Source organism: Ursus maritimus, unplaced genomic scaffold (assembly GCF_017311325.1).
Source record: "Ursus maritimus isolate PB19 unplaced genomic scaffold, ASM1731132v1 scaffold_3, whole genome shotgun sequence".
NCBI lineage: Eukaryota > Metazoa > Chordata > Mammalia > Carnivora > Ursidae > Ursus > Ursus maritimus.
In genome coordinates, this window is record NW_024425563.1 from 57,066,325 (window position 1) to 57,087,212 (window position 20,888).

Below are 20,888 nucleotides of genomic sequence, written 5' to 3' on the forward strand. Positions count from 1 at the left end.
TGGGTGTCACCACAGTCTGTCATCTTGGTTTATTTTAGGACAGTGTCCACTCTCCTTGCTCTCTGAGGGCTGTGAATATGGGTTGTGTCGAATTTGATTTCAAAGCACCTTTGTCCCTCATAAGTTAGGATTTTCCTTTCTCAAACTTTTGCCATCTCACTGAGAGGTTGCTGTGAGTAATCTGTATTTCTTAGTTAATCTTCACTACAAAAGGTAGGCATTGAAAAATGACCCTTATGGTTTGTTCTGTCTTTTGGAATTTTGAGCTCATATAAAACTATAGTGTACGAGAGATTTCACCTCTGAAATTTGGTCCAAGATTCTTAAGTTGGCGTAGGGAAATGTAAAGACATGTAGCTAGTCTTGGTTTTAGTTAAACACGTTAAACACGATTTCCATTCTTGAATTTACCCACCCAAAGAGACTAGAAAAAGTATAGCCGCACAAGAGAAAATGAATGTAAGAGGTGCTGGAGTAGATAAAAGATGACAACAAAATGTTGGAAGAACAGCATGGTAATCAATCAGACTTAACTGTCCTAAGAAAGTGGGAACAGCTGCGAAGAAGCATGTTGGTTGAAGTCCCGGGATCTTGGAAAGGTTCAGGAATTAGAGGTACGGGGTACTTCTGAAAGTGGGGTTAGACAGCTGAAAAAAAAGAAAACCCCAAAACAACAAAACCAACTGGTGTAAACTTTCAAAAGAAACGTTTAAACTTCTAGATTGCTGTCAGAATGCTGGAGGCTTATTCTCTGACTCAGCGCAGCCCGTGGCAGAGTAAGGGGTTCCATGGCCATAGAGGAGTTAAGAGCAAGACTGTGTGGAATGATGAGATCCTTAGCTTCTAAGGTAAACTCAAGGGAGTTTCTTCTCAAACAACATGGTATATATTAAAGCACGTGTTTTTCAGTCACTGAAAAGTTGGAGGGGACTTTCAGAGAATCTATCTTGTGAGTTGGCCGAGACTTTAGATTGTAATCATTTTTGGTGAAATTGGAAAAATACTTTTTTCTAGTTTAGCCAAGTTCATGTGTGCCACTGAAATTTCTTAATTACTGAATTAAATGAGATTCAAAAGAATCTCTGTACCCTCATAAATCTGAGAGAAATTGTCTATGGCTCTGTCTGGACAAATGGAGATTCGAAGTCGCTCAATTGTGTGTGCCTGTATTTCTATTAACCACTACAGCTGGTGTGTTCAGATCTGTGCATGTGTGTATAACTAAAAGGATCAAGGAAAGAGGGCCTTTCAGAAGTTGATTAAAAATGTTTCTAGGATTTTGATAGTTTCCTTTTGGCCTTGTAGAGGGAATTGAAGTTTAAATTATCAAACCACAGATGATAACTTGAGAACTTTTTTGCCCCCATTATACTAACAAGGAACTGACAAGGGTCCTAGTCCCTTATGCAACTATCGATTTATGACCAGAGTTTCTAAAAGAATTATTGCTTTAAGAAAACATAGGTGACAGTGCTATTGGAGGCATAAAGCTCTGACAGTTAAATTGTAAAATACACTCAAAATTGGTCCGCTCAATTATTTTACTATGTAAAACATGTATTCCCAGGTCTTAGGTAGGAAGTAAAAATTCCTGCCAGCAATCTTATTTCTGTTTTTCAAATAACTAAAGAAAGCAACTGTCATTAAGAGTGGTGAGTTAACCTGGCATAGCTGAATGAATAAAACTGCAAGAAAAGCAAGCCATCGAGGCAAACACGGGCTTTCGCCACTTCAGATTCATGGTGGAGGTTGGGCTGGGAGTGGGTGTTCCTCTGCTAATAACATTTGAACAAGGTCTGGCACAGCCTTCTCCGTAGTTGGTGAGGTTTCTCGTTTCCTGAGGTAAGAGGACACTGCCCAAGAGGACTTGTTCCTTGATAGGGTTCAGTGCACATCAAAACCTTATAATAAACTGGCAGCCTGTATACATCTTCTATAGGGAGGAAATGGGCTGTCCCACTAATAAAAAGCATTCCAGATTTATGATTGTAATGTGTATCGTTGTATATTAACATGTTGGCTTTCTACTTCAGGTTTTAGTCTCTTTTAGTTTGGCTAATGTGCGTTAGTCAACATAAGTGTGATCAGGTCAGATGAATTAGAAATCTGTTTTATTGATTTATATGTGTTTGTCTTAAGGAAACTGATATTTGTGGTTGAGCTGGGTTGCCTTTTTGCCACTTGGAAAATCAGTACAAGTCCAGTTTCAGTAACTTAAGCTCCATGGGGTGTGTGTGTGTGTTGGTTTTATTTGGTTTAGTCTGTATGCTTTTTTAAATTGAGGCATAATTGACATATTAGCTTCAGGTGTACAACGTAATGATTCTATATTTCTGTATATATTTTTTGTTTGTTTTTTTAAATCTATTTTTGTTATAAGTGTCCTCTTTAATCCCCATCACCTGTTTCACCCATTCTCCCACCCACCTCCCCTCAGGTAACCATCAGTTTGTTCTCTATAGTTAAGAGTCTGTTTCTTGGTTTCGCTCTTTTTTTCCTTTTGCTTGTTTTGTTTCTTAAATTCCACTTATGAGTGAAATCATATGGTATTTTCCTTTCTCTAACATATTTCACTTAGAAATATATTTCGCTCTCTAGCTCTGTCCATGTTGCAAAATGTCATGATTTCATTCTTTTTTTTTTATGGCTGAATATTATTCCACTGTGTGTGTGTGTGTGTGTGTGTGTGTGTGTGTGTACACACATCAGTTCATGGACATTGGGCTGCTTTCTTTACTTGGCTATTGTAAATAATGCTGCAGTAGACATCAGGGTGCATGTATTCCTTTGAATTAGTGTTTCTGTATTTTTTGGGTAAATCACAGTACGATTACTGGATCATACTGTAGTTTTATTTTTACTTTTTTTGAGGAACCTTCATACTGTTTTCCCCAGTGTTTGCCCCAGTTTGCATTCCCACCAACCGTGCATGAGGCTTCCTTTTTTTCTACATCCTAGTCAACACTTGATGTTTCTTTTATTAATTTTAGCCATTCTGACAGCTGTGAGGTGGTATCTTGTGGTTTTCATTTGCATTTCCCAGATGAGTAATGTTGAGCATCTTTTCATGTGTTTCTTGGACATCTGTATGTCTTCCTTGGAGAAATGTGTGTTCATGACTTTGCATTTTTTTAATTGGATTATTTGTTTTTTTGGGTGTTGAATTTTATAAGTTCTTTATATACTTTGGACACTAACTCTTTATCAATTATGTCCTTTACAAATATCTTCTCCCATTCTGTAGGTTGACTTCTTGTTCTCTGTCTCTCTGTCTCTCTGTCTGTCTCTTTCTTTCGAAGGGGCGNNNGGGGAGAGACTATTAAGCAGGCTCCACACCCAGGCCAGAGTCCAACTCAGGACTCGATCCTACAACCCTGAGATCGTGGCCTGAGCCGAAATCAAGAGGTGGACTGTTAACTGACTGAGGCACGACTTTTAGTTTTGTTGATTGTTTGCTTCACTGTGCAGAAACTTTATTTTGATGTAGTCCCTCAACTCAGGAGACATAAGTAGAACAATGTTGCTATGGCCAGTGTCAGAGAGATTACTGCCTGTACTCTGTTCAAGGATTTTTATGGTTTCAGATCTCACAATTAGGTCTTTATTTTGAGTTAATTTTTGAGTATGGTGAAAGTGGTCCAGTTTCATTCTTCAGCATGTGGCTGTGCAGTTTTACCAACATCATTTGTTGAAGAGCCTGTCTTTTGCCCATTGTATATTTATTTCTCCTTTGTCTGATTAATTGACCATGTAATTGTGGGTTTATTTTTGAGTTTTTTTCCTGTTTTATTGATCTATGTGTATATTTATGCTGCTACCATACTGTTTTATTTTTTTATTTTTTTTTACATTTTATTTTATTTTTTTTTCAAGATTTTATTTATTTATTTGACAGAGACAGCCAGCGAGAGAGGGAACACAAGCAGGGGGAGTGGGAGAGGAAGAAGCAGGCTCCCAGGAAGGAGCCCGATGTGGGGCTCGATCCCAGAACACTGGGATCACGCCCTGAGCCAAAGGCAGATGCTTAACGACTGCGCCACCCAGGCGCCCCTACATTTTATTTTTTTAAAGTAATTTCTACACCCAACATGGGGCTCACACTTATAACCCCAAGATCAAGAGTCACATGCTCCACCAATTGAGCCAGCTGGGTGCCCCCATACTCTTTTAATTACTACCAATTGGTAATATAACTTGAAGTCAGGAATTTTGATACTTCCAGTTTTGTTTTTCAAAATTGCTTTGGCTATTTGGGGTCTTTTTTGGTTCCATACAAATTTGAGGATTGTTCTAGGTCTTTGAAGGATGCTGTTAGTATTTTGATAGGGATTGCATTAAATCTGTAGATGGCTTTGGGTAATATAGACATTTGAACATATTTGTTCTTCCAGTCTGTGAACACAGGATGTCTTTCCATTTCTTTGTGTCATCTTGAATTTCTTTCATCAGTTTTTTTGGAGTACAGGTCTTTCACCTCTTTGGTTAAGGTTATTCCTAGATATAATGCTGTGGGTAGGACTTCCAGTACTGTGTTGAATAAAAGAGGTGAGAGAAGAAAGACATCCTTGTTTTTGTTCCCGGTGTTAGGGGAAAGCTCTCCATTTGGCACCATTGAGTATGTTCACTGTGGGTTTTTCATACAAGGCCTTTATTATGTTGAGGTATGTTCCCTCTAGACCTACTTGGCAGAGGGTTTTTATCATAAATGGTTGCTGTACTTTGTTAAATACTTTTTCTGCATCTACTGAAATGATTATATGGTTTTTATCCTTTTTCATGTCAATGTGACCTACCATGTTGATTGTTTGAATACTGAACTGTTCTTGCATCCCAAGCATAAATCCCACTTGATAGTGGTGTATGATTTTTTAAAATAAATTGTTGGATTTGGTTTGCTAGTATTTTGACGATTTTTGCATCTATATTCATGAGAGATACTGGCCTGTACTTTTTTTGTGGTATCTATATCTGGTTTTGGTATCAGGGTGATAATGGCCTCATAGATTGAATTTGGAAGTTTTCCTTCCTCTTTTATTTTTTTAAATAGCTTGAGAAGAATAGGTATTCTTTAAATGTTTAGTAGAATTTGCCTGTGAAGCCATCTGGTTCTGGACTTTCATTTGGGAGTTTTTCAATAACTGATTGAATTTCATTGCTGGTGATTATTGGTCTGTTCAAAATTTCTATCCCTGCTTTAGTTTTGGGAGGTCATATGTTTCTAGGAATTGATCCATTTGTTCATTTTGTTGGCCTAGCAGTTTTTATAATCTTTTAAGATTTGTATTTCTGTGGTGTTGGTTATTTCTCCTCTTTCATTAGTAATTTTGTTATTTGGGTCTTTTTTTTTTTTTTTCCTTTACTCTTCAGCGAGTCTTTTTAAAGGTTATTTTTTTCCCCAAAGAACCAGCTCCTGATTTCATTGATCCTTTTTTAGTTTCTATAGTAATTATTTCTGCTCCAATTTTTATATCCTTTTGCTGGATTTAGGTTATGTTTGTTCTTCTAGCTCTGTTAGGTGTAAGGTTAGGTTTTTTTGAGGTTTCTCTTGCTTCTTGAGGTAGGCCTGTGTTGCTATAACCTTCCCTGTTAGAACAGCTTTTGCTGTATCTCAGAGATTTTGAACTATTGTGTTTTTATTTTCATTTGTTGCCATGTATTTTTTAACTTTTATTTCCTGGTTGACCCATTCATTGTTTTGCAGCATGTTACTTTAACCTCCATGTGTTTGTGGTCTTTCCAGATTTTTTTCTTGTGGGTATTTATTGTTTTCATAGTATTGTCAGAAAGGATGCATAGTATAACTTCCATCTTTTTCTGTTTGTTGAGGCTTGTTTTAAAGCCTGATCTATTCTGGAGAATGTTCATGTGCTCTTGAAGAGATTGTGTAGTATTCTGTTTTAGGATGGAATGTTCTGAACATGTCTGTTAAATTAATTTGGTCCAGTGGCTCATTGAAAGCCACTGTTGCCTTGTTGAGTTTCTGTATGACCTGTCCATTGATGTCAGTGAGGTGTTGAAGTCCCCTATCACTACTGATAATTTCCTTTATGTTCATAATTATTTTATGTATTTGGGCACTCCCATGTTGGGTGCATAAATATTTACAATTGTTACATGTTCTTGCTGGATTGTCCCCTTTATTATTATGTAGTGTCCTTCTTTGTCTCTTGCTGTAGTCTCTATTTCAAAGTCTATTTTGTGCAATACAAGTATTGCTTCCCTGGCTTTCTTTTGGCATCTATTTGCATGATAAATGTTTCTTCATCCACTCCCTCTCAATCTGCATGTGTCTTTAAGTCTGAAATGAGTCTCTTACAGGCAACACGTAGATGGTTCTTATTTTTATCCACTATGAAACTGCCTTTTGTTTGGAGCACTTAGTCCGTTCACATTCACAGTAATTTCTGATACATAGGTATTGCCACTTTGTTACTTGTTCTGTGGTTGTTTCTATAGATTTTCTCTGATCCTTCTTTTGGTGTCTTTCATGGTTTGTTGGCTTTCTTTGGTGATATACTTGGATCCCTTTCTCTTTTTTCTTTGCATACTTACTGACTATTTCTGATTTGTGGTTACCATACACGCAGTGTATAACATCTGCGTATAGCAGTCTGTATGACGTTGATTGTCATCTAAGTTTAAATCCATTCTTTACTCCTCTTCTATGTTTTAGGTATATAGTGTCATATTTTACATCCTTTTTTTCATTAATGCAATGTTTAATTTATACACTAATGAATTAAGTAAAATACATCAGACAACAAATTTTGAAATTTTAAAATCACCACCAAAGAGAGAAGAGAGCTGGTATTTTTGAAGGCCCATCAACATGTCAAGGGACAGGCTTTTGTTAACAGGATCTCCTATACTGCTTACAAGTCCATCAAGCAGCTGCAGGTTTCCAGGGGAGGCCTGGGAGGCCTGGAGAAGCCAGGTGACTTTGGCCAACGAGTACTAATTCTTTTCAGTGTGCCACACTGCGATCAAAAGTCAGAAAACACTATGAAGTCAAGGAAAAGCAGAAAGCAGTCGTGCTGATCACTAAAGGCATCCCCATAGATAGTCATATGGTGTGGTGATCTTTGTGGTTAAAAATTAAGAACATTGAATCGCAATCTGTGAACAATTCACAATGGAATGTTTAGACAACTTTCTGCCATTATAAAATCTGAATGCTTTGGGGAGGACCTTTTTGCATTTCTATGGCCATTATAGAAAATCTTGGCATTTGGTTGGGGCTTAGTTCCTGAAAACAAAGAATTACTCCCCCTCCTTTTTTGTTTGTTTGGAGAAGGGGACAGATGTTACTATGCAAATCTTCAACACAATGGCAATGGGCATAACTAGCTAAGCATACTTTTATTGGCAAGGAGAGAGTTTTTAAGTATTTTTATGTACTGGGTACATTTTTTTCCCCCAGATTTTCAGTTTCTTCTTGAGTGAGCTTTGTTTTTTTATTCTTTTATTTTTTTTATTAACATATAATGTATTTGTTTCAGGGGTACAGGTCTGATTTATCAGTCTTACACAATACACAGTGCTCACCACAATACCCCCACCATGTCCATCACCCAGCCATCCCAACCCCCCACGTCCTCCAGCCACCGTCAGTTTGTTTCCTGAGATCAGAAGTCTCTTTAGTTTGTTTCCCTCTACATCCTTTTATTTTATAAATCCCTTGACTGATTTTTTTTGTTTTTTGTTTTTTGTTTTGACAGTAAAAGTTACTTTTACTGCTTTTTTGTTTACTTTTCATACTCTGACTTACAGTGTTCCTTTTCACCTGGCGTCCCTTAGGGCTGGTTTAGTGGTCATGAACTACTCTAGTTTTTATCTGAGAAACTCTTTTATTAGGAATGACCGCCTTCCTGAATAGAGGATTCTTGGTTGCTGATTTTTCCCTTCCCACACTTTGAATATATCTTGTCACTTTGTTCTGGCCTGCAAAGTTTCTGCTGAAAAAACCCCTGATAGCCTTATGGGTTTTCCCTTGAATGTAACTTTTTTTCCTTAGCTGCTTTAAATTTTTTTCCCTTTCACTACTTTTTGTAGTGTACTTAAAAAAAAAATCTTTTAAATTACATTTTAACTTACATTAATTTACATTTAATTACTATATATCTTGATGTGGACCTACTTGGGTTGAATATTTTGGGTTGGGATCTCTGTGCCTCCTGGATCTGCATAGGTTTCTCTCTTCAGGTAAGGTAAATTTTCAGCTGTTTCTTGAAATTTTCTGCCCCCTTACCTCTCTCTCATCTGACATCCCTATAATGCAGAGTTATTATGCTTGGTGTCGTGGAGTTCCCTAAGACTTTTCTCAATTAGTATAATTCTCTTTCCTCTACTTTGCTCAGATTGATTATTTATGTTCCATTACTCTTCCAGGTTTTTAAATCGTTTCTCTGCTTCATCCAGCCTGCTATTTATTCTGCTGATCAGGTGTATTTTTAATCTGACTTACTGTGTTCTTGATCTCTGATTGGTTCTTTTTTCTCTGTTATGGTCTCACTGAGGTCCTCCACTATTCTCTCAAGTCAAGTGAGTATTTTTATGATCATTACTTAAAATTCTCTATGAGTCCTATTACTTAAATCTGTTTTGGTTTGGTCTCTTGCTGTGGCTTGGTCCTTTTCTTTCATTTGGGAAATGTTGCTGTGTCTCCTCATTTTGTCTGTCTTTCTGTGTCTGTTTCTCTGTGTTAGGAAAGTTAGTTACTTCCCTTGCTCCTAACCATAATAACCTTATTAAGAAGAGGTCCTATAGTGCCCTGCAGTGCAGTGTCCCCTATTCCCTAGGTCCTGGTGCTTCAGGGACTCCTATGTGTGTTATGTATGCTCTGCTGTTGAATCTTAGCCTCTTTTTCCTTCAGTTGTTTGCAGAGGCCTTTTCTGCCTGTTGCGGGCAGCAAGGTGTGTAATGGTTTGCTTGTGAGTGAAGACTTACCCATGCAGGAACTGAGGTCCTGCAGAAGCGCAGGTCAAGAGATGGGGTGTTGGTAGGATTTGTACTGGTCTTCTGGGGGAAGGGGCTGCTGCAGTGAGACTGAGGTAAGAGTGACTGAAAAGGGGTGTGTTCACTGAAATGTGTTGGGGTGGCATGACATGGTGGGGCTTTGTGCAAGCAAGTTAGGAGTGTCAGCTCTATGCTGCTTCTCACAGGTGGCCATTGCTTATGCTGTGGGGTGGGAGGAGGAAATGGTACCTGTCAGCTCCTTTGCTCCTGGAAGGGTCTCCTAGTGATAGCTGTCTCCTTAGGCTGTGCTCTGAGATGAGCAAACCACTCTCTGTCTGATTTGCCCCCAGTATTTTTCAAACTGCTGGTTCTACAGTGTATCCACATGGGGTATTGGTCCTGCTGTCTCTTTAAGGGCAGGGACTCCATTTCCTAAAGTCTTCGGGGCTCTCCCAGACTGGAACCTGGGGATTTTAAAAATTCCAGGCTTTAAGTCCTGCTGGTTTTTAAGAACTCAGGAAAGGTAGCCCATTTCACATGCAAAGGCAAATAGTAAAGAGATTCCTTCTCCCAGTGCATGGGCTGCTGGTGTGAAAATCTGTTTTCTGCCCTTCTTAGTGCCACCAGCTCCCTCCCCACCACAGGTGGCAAGGTCCCTTTTGCTCTCAGACTGTGTCTTGGCCCTTCTTACCTTGACCTCCTCCCTGCCTTTAGTTGTGGAGTTTGTTCTGCCAGCCTTCCAGTCGCTTCATGGGTTATTTAAACTGATCACATTGTTAACTAGTTGTATTCGTTGGATGAGGTGAGCTGAGGGTTCTCCTATTCCACCATCTTCCCAGCTGATAGGTGTATTTGTGTAAGTTGATGATCTCATGACTTATTAGATTTTCTGATTTATTGGATTGTCTCTAATTTTTGCTTTCCTGTGTACTTGTTCTATCTTACTCTTTCTGAAAACCCCTGTTTCTATTTAAACAAAATAAAAGAGAAATACATAAATGTTAATTTAAATGAGCAATGTTGATTGCTGGAGTTGAGCTGAAAGTTGGAATGGAGTAGGGAAGACAGGAGAAATCTGTAGACAGGATTGACAGGTTTTGGTGACTAATTGGACTAAAGGTTAAGAAAGAAAAAGGCACTTAAGATAGTTTTAGTTGAATGAATATGTTCAAAAACATGAATTTGACATTAAAAAATTATCTTAATGCTTCATTAAGAAAAGGGTCAAATTTGAGTCAAGGGAAGCAAGCAATAGGCCTATACTATGTATTAAAAATACAATAGGACTGTGTTTTGTGTAGGTCAGATGACTAGATGTTTTTGTTAAATTCCCAGTGGGAAGGCCCCCATGGGGCTCCTTCAAGAAGAGATTAGGACTGGTAGGTTGGACTTGACAACTGGGAGTCCTTCATGGACCATGATAAGGAAACCTGACCTTGTGAAGGCAATTGGGAACCAGCCCCTTCACATCAATTCAACACTTTGTTGCTAAAATATGAGGGTGGGTATGGAGGGATGTAAATCTACCAATAATGGTACAGTACAATCCACGGTCAGCTACAGTTGCCACTTCCCTTGGGGCCAAACTCCTGCAGCCTGGTAAGAGCCCTTTAGAGGGTTTAATAGGACCTGATTTTCCAAATGCTTTATTTAAAAAGCATTTGTGTAAATCTTCTGTTTTCAACTGATCATATTAAACTGCCCAAGCAGAATATTCGAAGTGATTTTTTTTACATTGTGGGAGAAAATAAGAGAAACAAAAATCTTCTTCAAAATGTCTGTAGGTGTAATGGAGCTTGAGGTTAGACTTGTAAGTGCCCATGGAATGTGCTAGAAAGGAAATGAGAGAACTTGATAAAATCCGGCTACAGGAGTTCAGTGTGGACTTGCCTTCAGCTAAGGAGGTCAACCAGATTCATTTATTCAGCAAATATTTGTTCAATAGGCACTGTGTGAGGTAGTTAAGGTTTTTTTCAGTCTTATGATTCTACATTATTAAACTTTAATACTGTGAAAGGCTCTTAATTCTATAACTAGAAAAGAATGTGAATAAATCCTTTGAAATATAAACAGTACTTAAAGGCTTGTACGTGCTGGGAGTATGCTTGGTTGCTGAGCAAAATAGCATAACAACGTCATCTCTTAAAAGTGGTCTAAAGACTAGTTTAAAACACTTCACTATTTAGAATTTCCTACAACTTTTGGGAATAGTCAAAGGCCATGGGTATATCTAATTATTTACATCTATTTTGACTGGCTTTGCTTGGAACCTAATTATTTTATAGCTCTTTGAGGGCATTCTAGTAAAATTGGGATTTATCTTTGGGAGTTCATTAATTCATTGACTCATTGTGCAGATATTTGAATGACTAGTCTAGCAATGTCTTGTCTATTTCCCTCTTACTCAATATCAATATTTGAAAGCAATTTTTGTGAAAAATAGCAACGTGGTCTTTAAAAGTCTTTAAAATAGGTCTTTAAAAGTTGCTTTTAAGCTATTTTTTCTGGTAAAATTCACTATGAAAAGAGATGCACAGCTTAGGGTACAAGATAAGCTCTTGATTATGAAACTGTCTTGCCTACTGATTTACTTGAGCATGTACTTAAAATTTCTCTAAAAAAAATGAAACCAAAACCTTAGTGTGATGTCATATTAATAAACTGAAATATATTTGATCATTGTAAATAATTCTTTCCTCTAAACTCAGGCGAATCATAGACCATTATGTCAAATATGTTAAATGAATCCATGAATAGAGAAAGGCTTAAACACTTAAACTAATTTATTCCTTTCTAATTACTTAAGTCTTCTCTATTCATGGACTCATTTAACAGATATTTATTAACATATGGTCTGTGAGGTCAGGAATTCTGCCAGTCTTGGTTCATCATTATATCACGATTGTCTAGTATACTGCCTGGCAAATGTTAGATGTTTATTTTTGCTTGAATTACAGAAAATTACAGGCAACTTGACATTTTGACTACAAATGCAACAATATTATATGGTTCATCACTAATATGATGAATGAAATGCTGGAGACACAGTGGATGCGGACATGCTCTTCTTGCTCCTAGATTTTACCACATCCTTCTCAGAGACTATGAATACATTTGCAGAGGTTAACCATGTGCTCCAAAATGAGATTTGGGTCCACCCAGTTCCCTTCATTTCCTAGGTGTGAGATTATGGGCAAGTCACTGCTTCTGTGTCATCTATAGAGTGGTAATGACAGTGACTTCTTACAATCTGATAGATTTTGCAGGCTAGTACTCTACACAGTATGTATCACCTAGCAAACCATCAATCTTGGTTGCTGTTAATATTACTAATACTACTTGGTATAGAATGTGCCAAGCTCTGAGGTGTAGACTTTGCTTTTTATGAGTTGGCAGCTTAGGGAAGGAGATAGAAAAGGCAAACTGTGGAATATAATGCTAAGTCTCTCTAGCAGTAAGAGTACTCTGAAAGTGGAGAGTGGGGATGCTGCCCCCAGAATGACTAGTAAAGCTTCCTGGGGGAAGCCATAGTTGGACTGACAGCTGAACAAGTGGGACCGAGCCTCCTACTTTCCTCCCAACCCAGAATGGGTGGTAGATGTGCTGGGAAGGAGACGAGGTAGTGTAAGCTAAGACCTGGGTGTGAGAGAAAATATCTTGAGAGTAAGAGGGGCATGGTAGAGATGAAATGGTGTAGGGACGAGTGGGTTGAGGTCACATCTTGAAGGGCCCAGCTCAAGAACCAGCAGGGGGTGACCTTAGATTTGCACATGAGAAAAATCCTCCAGAAGTGGTGAGAATGGGTTGTGTTGGGATAAGATGGGAAGGAGATAAGCCAAGAGGATGGTGTAATAAATGGGGAGATGAGTGCCTTGATCACAGCTGTGTCGGTGAAGACAGAACCTTGGGAAGCTTCACATTTTGGGGACACAAACTGTCACTTGTCACTTGCAGGGGGCTTATAAATTCTAAACTGGTAAGTACGCTGTGATCAATTAAGTTTGCAATGAAAGCAATCTGGGATGGATGGGCTACGAACCGAAGAGCAACCCACACCGAGTCTTATTTCCTAATACTTTTTATTGCCTGCACATAATAATGCATACCTGACTCTCTATTCACAGAATATTACTGCATTGTCTTAGTTTACTTGTGATTAAAATCCCCCCCCCCACCCCAGTGTCTAACAAAACATAAGTAATCCTGGCCTTAGAGCAGCCTAAAGTTCTGGAAATGAAGGTAAGGAGTCAAATGACTCAACACACAACCACATCACATAGCAAAAGTTAAACTCATTGCTGGGTTTTTGTAGCTAACCAGGTTAACAAAGAGCTTCTTGCATTGTCATAACCCTTGAGACAATGCTGTCTTGTTAGATGTTATGCTGTTTCTGGTAGATAAGACTGACCATGGTCATTAACTCAACAAATAGTGTTTATTAGGTACTAGGTGAAACGCAATGGACAAAACAGATGTTGTCTGTGCCTGCTATCATGGCACCTATCTTCTAGAAGATGGAGTGTCTTCTTTTGATGAAGAGTGGTAAAACTATTTCAAGTATGTTGTGGTGTAAGATGGTAGTGTAGGAAAACTATGATGTATATGTCATCTAATTGTTTCCCATGTAAGAGATAGGAGAGGAGGAGGACTATAGGAGTTGAGAATATGACTAAGGCTCCAACCATAGTAAATGCTTAATCTAGGTTAACTGTTTTGTATTCTGTCATAATTGATTTATTTTGCCAATCTTACTAGGTTATTAACTCTAATTTATCTCTTAAATGCCATCTACAAACTCAGTTTGGTAGCCAGGCTACAATTACTGTATTGTCAAGAATGCAGCAGCAGCCGCCTCCTATCTGGTCTATCTGCATCCTTTCCCTGTCTACTAAATCTCTTCTCCACCTTGCAGCAAAAGTAAAATTGAGGCTTCTAAATTAGTTTACTATTGCTGCTGTTGAAAGAAAGAAAAAAGCCCATGAACTGAGTAGCTTAAAGCAACATGAACTGATTACCTTAAACTTCTGTAAGTCAGAAGAGTCAGAAGTTTGAAACAGGTTTCACTGGTCTAAATATAAAGGTGTTGGCAGTGCTATGTTCAATTGGGAAGCTCTAGGGGCAATCCATTTACTTGTCACTTTCTAGTTTCTGGAGGTCATTCGCGTTCTTGGACTTGTGGTCCTCTATCCCATTGAGCACTGCTTCTGTTAACTCCTCTCCTGTTTTAACTCTTCTGCCTCTTGTTCATGTGTAAGGACTCTGGTGATTATACCCAGAGAGTCCAGAATGATTCTTCCATCTCAAGATCCTTAACTTACTTCTGTGAAGTTCCTTCTGCATGTAGGGTTATACCTTCGCAGGTTTGGGAAATTAGGAGGTGACCCTATTTTAGGGGCCTTTCTGTCCTAAAACAATACCTAGAACATTTGGGTGGGTGAGCATTTTTCGTTCCTTTCTTTTCTTTCTTTTCTTTCTTTTTATTTTCTTTCTTTCCCTTGTCGTCGTCGTCCTCCTCCTCCTTTTCTTTTTTCTTGTAGGTGTAAATGTCCTTTTCTGCATAAAGCGTTTTTCTATTATAACATTAAAACCCATAACATGGTCTGGGACGTTCCTGTGGCCTAGCCCAGGCTGGCTCTTGCCTGGACCTCCAGCCTCTTCATAGGCTCTTCTCCCCTTTGCTTAAAGAATATGACTCAAGTGGTTTCCTGGCTCTCAGGATCTTGACATGGCCTTTGCTTCCACCAGCCTTTCGTACCCCTTTGCCTTTTCTCCCCCTGCCACGCACCATCTGCATCCTACAGCACATTTAGCTTCCTTGGGGAGTGTCATCTTGGCCTTCCCTGTGCTGGTCAAATAGTCCATTTGCTTGCAATCCAGAAGCCTGGCTTTCTTCATAGCGCTTGATCACAGCTTGTATTTGTTCCTTGGTGTTCTTTGATCTGTAAGCTCTGCGAAGTCAGTGTTTATTTTCATTGTGTACTCAATGCTGATCATGGATTCAGTGTGCAATAAATACTTATTAAAGGAATGGACTTAAAATGAAAAGACAGTGTGCCTATAAAGTAGCTCTTAGTGTTCATCTCTGTACTGTTGTTGTAGCCACAGGCACAGTGGGGTTTGGATTATGGAAAGGGTTGATTGAATAACAGAAGATTGGAGGTTAATAATTGAGTAAATCAACTGAGTTCATATAAACAAAGTTAATTTCACTAAGTAATATTCAGACCCTTGCATCTTTGTAAAAATGTGCATAACACTTGAACTATCTGACATGAACATGTATCTCACAGGCTAAGAGTTCTTAAAAATGTTTTTGGAGTTCTACTAAATTTTAAAGTGACCTTTATTCAGAGTTGATAGCATGGGTCAGAGACAGTTGGCCTGCTTTGGGCCTGTTGGCTGTGGAACATAGAGTTTAATGACATTAAGCTCTGTTAGCACTGGTGTTGAAGAGAAATCTGCCAAGATGTAACGCAGTTGCCTCTCAGTGCTGTGTGCTGTGCAGAGCAATAGGTCAGGGAGTCTTCAGAAGAAAATGTTGTACAACAGAAAAATTGCTCAATACTTTGTATGACTCAATAGGTTAATTCTTTAATTTTATATTTTATTACAAAGTCTATCATTTTGAATTTCACTTATATTTATATGATCTTAGTTTCCCTCTTTCAGCTATAATGTTTCACCTTGATGTAGGCAAAGTTTGTGTTAGATAAGTGATTGAACTTTTTTAGCAATTTAGTGGACTTGACCAAGACACAGAACTCTGGGTATTTGAAACTGCTTTGAATTGTTCCTAATCTATTGAATACATTATTTGGAAAGAATCAATTTAAAGGGCTATTACTGCATTCTTTTTTCTCATTTTACTGAGATTAATTAATTCAAACTTAATTACTCAGGAATCTGTATCTATTGTATAATGTCTATATAGATGTAATGTTTTATAGTCCATAGTGAAATTATGTTATTAAGTAGAGTATGGAATACTGATGATCAGCCTCTTTACTAGACCTGACAAAATGCATTAAAATGATTTTTTCAGTTTTCAATATCCCTAAGAAGTTACAGTAGTACTTACTAATTCAGTTTGCTACTAGCTTAACTTGTATAAGGCCCTTTATGTTAAATGTATGCACACTTTTCTTTCAGAGTATGTTGGATAAAGGACATTGTTGTAGCAGTAACTGGAGAGAACATGGACAGGATGAAGGGTATTATTCAGAAGTACCAGCATCAGCGCATCTCCCTAGTTGAAGCTGGAGTGACCCGCCACAGGTCAATTTTCAATGGACTGAAAGCACTGGCAGAGGACCAGCCTGACTCTAACCTCTCTAAGCCAGAAGTTGTGATAATCCATGATGCTGTGAGACCCTTTGTTGAGGAAGATGTCCTTCTTAAAGTTGTCACAGCTGCTAAGGAACATGGGGTAAGTGGTTAAACTTCCAAAAATGGATAAAAGACACACATGCTATAGAAAATGTTAAATTGCTGGGTTTTGATGAAATCATATTTAAATGTCCGTTTGTTTAAAATAGGCATGTTGACTTAAAGACGTAATGCTCAATTTTTTTTAGGAAGCTTGAAGTGTTCTATCATGAGACGGTACTAGAATTTATCTTTTCTTATAGTCCCTCATTCTATGAGGTTTTTGGAGAAGAATGTAGTAATGTCTTCAGAGTATGGTTCTGAATGTACACTGAAGGAATGAGAAGCATTGTGCACTTACCTGAAAACACCCAAGAAAACTCAAGTCTAAGATGCACATAATAATAAAAAATCTAACTCATCACACCTGAATCGTGTTTTTGACTTTTTGGAGGTGGTTTACTTTCCAGCACAAATAGCAGAACAAGATTTTCACAGCCTTTAAAGTAAAATCTTTTAAGATGACACAGAATTCTGTGTTCTAGTTCACCAGAAGAACACAGGATAGCCAAAGCCCTATTATAATCTCCAGAACATCGTTGTTTTAATATTACGAGATAAAATCGTAAAAATAAGTTGAGGTTTATAGTCTAAATTTGAGACAGAGTGAAAATTACTGTATGCACTTGGTACAGCATGGTAGCAACAGGCTGTGGAGTGGGCCAGGCGTAGGCCCAGTTTTCAGGCTTTCTAATTAGTGGCGTATGAGCAACTTGCGCAACCTCTTCGAGCCCCTTTGCCTTGTAAAAATACAGATGCTAATCCTTGTGGTTTTTTAGGGTTGGAAATTAGGTGTTAACTACTCAGTAGAGTGCTAAGTACTTAAAAATAAAAAGGTATTAAGATGAATTACAACACCCAGGATTGTAGACAAATGGAAGGAGTCCTTTAAGCCTTCTTTGCCAGGTGGGTGGTAAGTTGAAAAAAATACCTATCTGGAAAAGATACTGTGTGATTTCTCTTTAGTTACCTATATGGAAGTGCAATCTCTTTCTCAGGAAATTGTTGCTAATGTTCTCTCCCTGCAACATGAATTCCTTTTAAACCTGTATGAGAATCCAAAATTCGAAGAAAACCTTTTTCTTGAATGTAACTTCAAAAAGTTACCTTGATGGAGTGAAAATTGTGATAGAGGTATGTTAGGTGACCTCAAAAGTGGATCAGGGCTCCCCTACTTCTTCTGTGACTCCTTCCTGTTCTGCAGGCTCCTCAGCTGTGCTAGAGGCAATATGATCACTTAGAAGTGCCCTAAGGAGGAATGAAGCAGTACAGGACTTAGAACTCTTCAGGACTTAGAGTGAAACTTGACAAATTTGATAAGTTCCTAGGGAGGACTAGATAGTTGGGGCAGATAATTAAAAATTTATAGTCCTTGGTGAGTATAGAGGTCTTTGCCTATATTACCTTTTGGAAAACTATCAATCAAGCTCACTATAAAAATTAAACATTTGGAATTGTTGGTCAATTACTCTTTTTGAGATCTTATTTCAAAAATTGCCAGTAAAGTGATACTTTTGGTAGTAGGTCTGAAACTGAAGAGGATTCTCCTACTGCTGTGGTTATAAGCCAAGATACCCTAGTTTAACTGGTGACTTAATGAAACATTAACATGTATAGCAGTTATGACTTTTTTTTGTTGATTTATTGGAATTCCTTGACTATCTTTATAATTAACATTAATCAAAATACCGTACTATGTACATGATTAAATCATACGTGGTATTTTCATGAAATTGCTGGAACTTGGCATTAAGAAGCTAGTTGTAAGTGCTATCGTCACAATTTAGCTTCAGAAACCTGGTGTCTGCTAGAAATAAGGTCTTGTTTTGATGGTGTTAGGGAATAATTTTCAGGAAAGTAGAAAATGAGTTTCATACAGATACATGAAATGCTTAACATGCTCATGTTACTAATGAAGGAACCAGGCACATGTTAGAATTGGAGAAGCACACATTTTCATGAAATCAATACTGAAATGAACTCACATAATTGAGTTATCTGCATGCAGGAACTGTCACTGGGACCTAGGTTATCTTATCTGTATAAGCTTCATTTCTGGGTTCCATGGAGGGGAGAAGACTTTGGTAGAGCTAGCAGGTAAGTCCTTTCAAGGTTATCTCTGCCTTTTACTTGATCATTTGCTAGGATGTAAATATCTAAGTTGATAACTATTTTTTCTTTCTCAGTACTTTCAAAATATAGTGTCCTGGCTTTAATTCTACTTGTGAGAAGTCTGTTGACCAGTATAATAGTATCCCATTACCAGTCTAATTGTATCCCTTGAAAGTTACCTGCCTTTTCTATCAGGCTGATTTTTTAAAAATTTATTTTATTCAAGTTTTTATTTAAATTCCAGTTAGTTAACATACAGTGTAATATTAGTTTCAGGTGTAGAATTTAGTGATTCAACACTTCCATACAGCACCTGGTGTTCATCATAAGTGCCCTCCCTAATCCCCATCACCCACTTACTCCCCCTGCCCAACCCTCCTCCGGTAACCCTAAGTTTATTCTCTATAGTTAAGAGGCTTTCTTGGCTTGTCTCTTTTTTCTCCCATATGTTCACCTGTTGTTTCTTAAATTCCATGTATGAGTGAAATCATATGGTATTTGTCTTTCTCTGATTGACTTACTGCATTCCGTGTAATAGTCTCTAGCTTGATCCATGGCCTTGCAAATGGCAAGATTTCTTTTCTTTTTCTTTCTTTCTTTTTTTTGGCTGAGTTATACTGTGTTGCACATATATACCACATCTTTTTGATCCATTCATCAATAGATGGATGTTTGGGCTCTCGCTGTAGTTTGGCTATTGGATAATGCTGCTATAAACATCAGGAAGCATGTGTCCCTTCAAATCTGTATTTTTGTATTCTTTGGGTAAATAAGTAGTAATGCGAATCTTAGGGTAGTTCTATTTTGAGCTTTTTCAGGAACCTCCATACTCTTTGTTAGAATGGTTGTGCCAGTTTGCATTCCTACCAATAGTGTAAGAGGTATCCCCATTTCTCTGCATCCTTGCCAACACTTGTTTCCTGTGTTGTTAATTTTAGCCATTCTGGCAGATGTGAGGTAATATCTCATTGTAGTTTTGAATTTCCCTGATAAGTGATGTCAAGCATCTTTCACGTGTCTGTTAGCTACCTGTATGTCTTCCTTGGACAATGTCTGTCCAAACTCTTTATCTCTCCTTCTGTTATGAAAGATAGCTTTGTTGAATAGATATTCTTGGCTGCAGATTTTTCCCATTCAGCACATTGAAGATACCATGCCACTCTCTTCTGGCTTGCCAAGTTTCTTTGTGGAGATCTGTGTAGAACTCTAGACCATAAGGCTAGCCTTATGGGTCTTCCCTTGTAAGTTAGGGACTTTTGTTGCTTTTAGGTTTTTTTTCTTTTATTACTATATTTTGCAAATTTAACTACAGTGTGTCTTGATGTGGCCTGCTTTTGTTGATTTTAATGAGAATTTTCTGTGTCTCCTGGATTGGGATCTCTGTTTTCTCCCCTGATCAGGGAAGCTTTCAGCTATTTCCTCAAATAAACTTTCTGCCTCCTTTTCCCTCTCTTCTTCCTCTGGACTCCTATGATAAGAATCTTAGTATGTTTGATAGAGTCATTGAGTTCCCTAAGTCTACTCTTGTGATCCATAAGTCTCTCTTTCATTAAACATTTTCTATAATTTTATCTTTTATATCACTTACTCATTCCTCTGCTTCTTCCATCCCTGTGGTCATTACATCCATTTGGTTTTGAATCTCAGTATTGCTGTTTTAATTTTTGCCTGATTGTTTTTTATAAAGCTCTTTTCTTCTGTGTTGTAAGGTTCTCCCTGATGTCTTCCATGTTTTTCTCAAGCCTGGGGAGTACGCTTATGATTGTTGCTTTAAATTCTCCATCAGGCATATTACTTGTATCTGTTTTGATTAAATCTCTGGCCATGACCTTTTCTTGATCTTTTCTGTGGGATGAATTCTTCCATATTGTTGTTTTTGTATAGGTCTCTGTCGTCTTGTATGTGTTAGAAAAGCCTGTTATGTTTCCTGCTCCTGAGAGTAGTGGCTTTATGAAGAAGATACATATAGTTTCCAGGGCCCGGTGCTTCAGGGAGTGTCTCCAGTGTGTACTCTGTTCTCTGCTGCTGAGTTTTGGCTGCACTGTCCCTCAGGTCAGTCATCTGCAGAGGCTCTCCTTGCCTGTAGTGGGCAGTGTTTGGATCTTGCCAAGATTGTGGCAAGTTTAAACTAGATATGCTTTGGTTTGCTTGTTAAATGAGACCTGATGATATTTACACTAGAACTGAAGCCTTTCAGAACTCAGTGGTTGGAAGATGTGTGGAAGGGAGGTGGGGTGGGCTGGATTGGTCTTCTGGGGGGGAGGGTTTTGCCACACTGGGATGGACACAGGTTTTACCTAGAAGGGCAGTCACACCAGAGCTTAGGGGCATGGAATTTGCAGCAAAGCAGGCTAAATACCCAATTTCTGGGTTAGCTGACCTCAGTAGGTGTCTCT

The 20,888-nt window shown here is 38.2% G+C and overlaps 1 protein-coding gene across 1 annotated transcript in view; it reads left to right on the forward strand.

Annotated features, from left to right (window-relative positions):
* CRPPA (CDP-L-ribitol pyrophosphorylase A) overlaps window positions 1-20,888 on the forward strand; it is a 190,730-nt gene that overhangs the window by 26,722 nt on the left and 143,120 nt on the right. Inside the window, exon 3 of the mRNA XM_040644561.1 lies at window positions 16,105-16,381. Within this exon, the coding sequence (XP_040500495.1) occupies window positions 16,105-16,381 (277 nt within the window). The remainder of the gene's footprint in view (window positions 1-16,104; window positions 16,382-20,888) is intronic.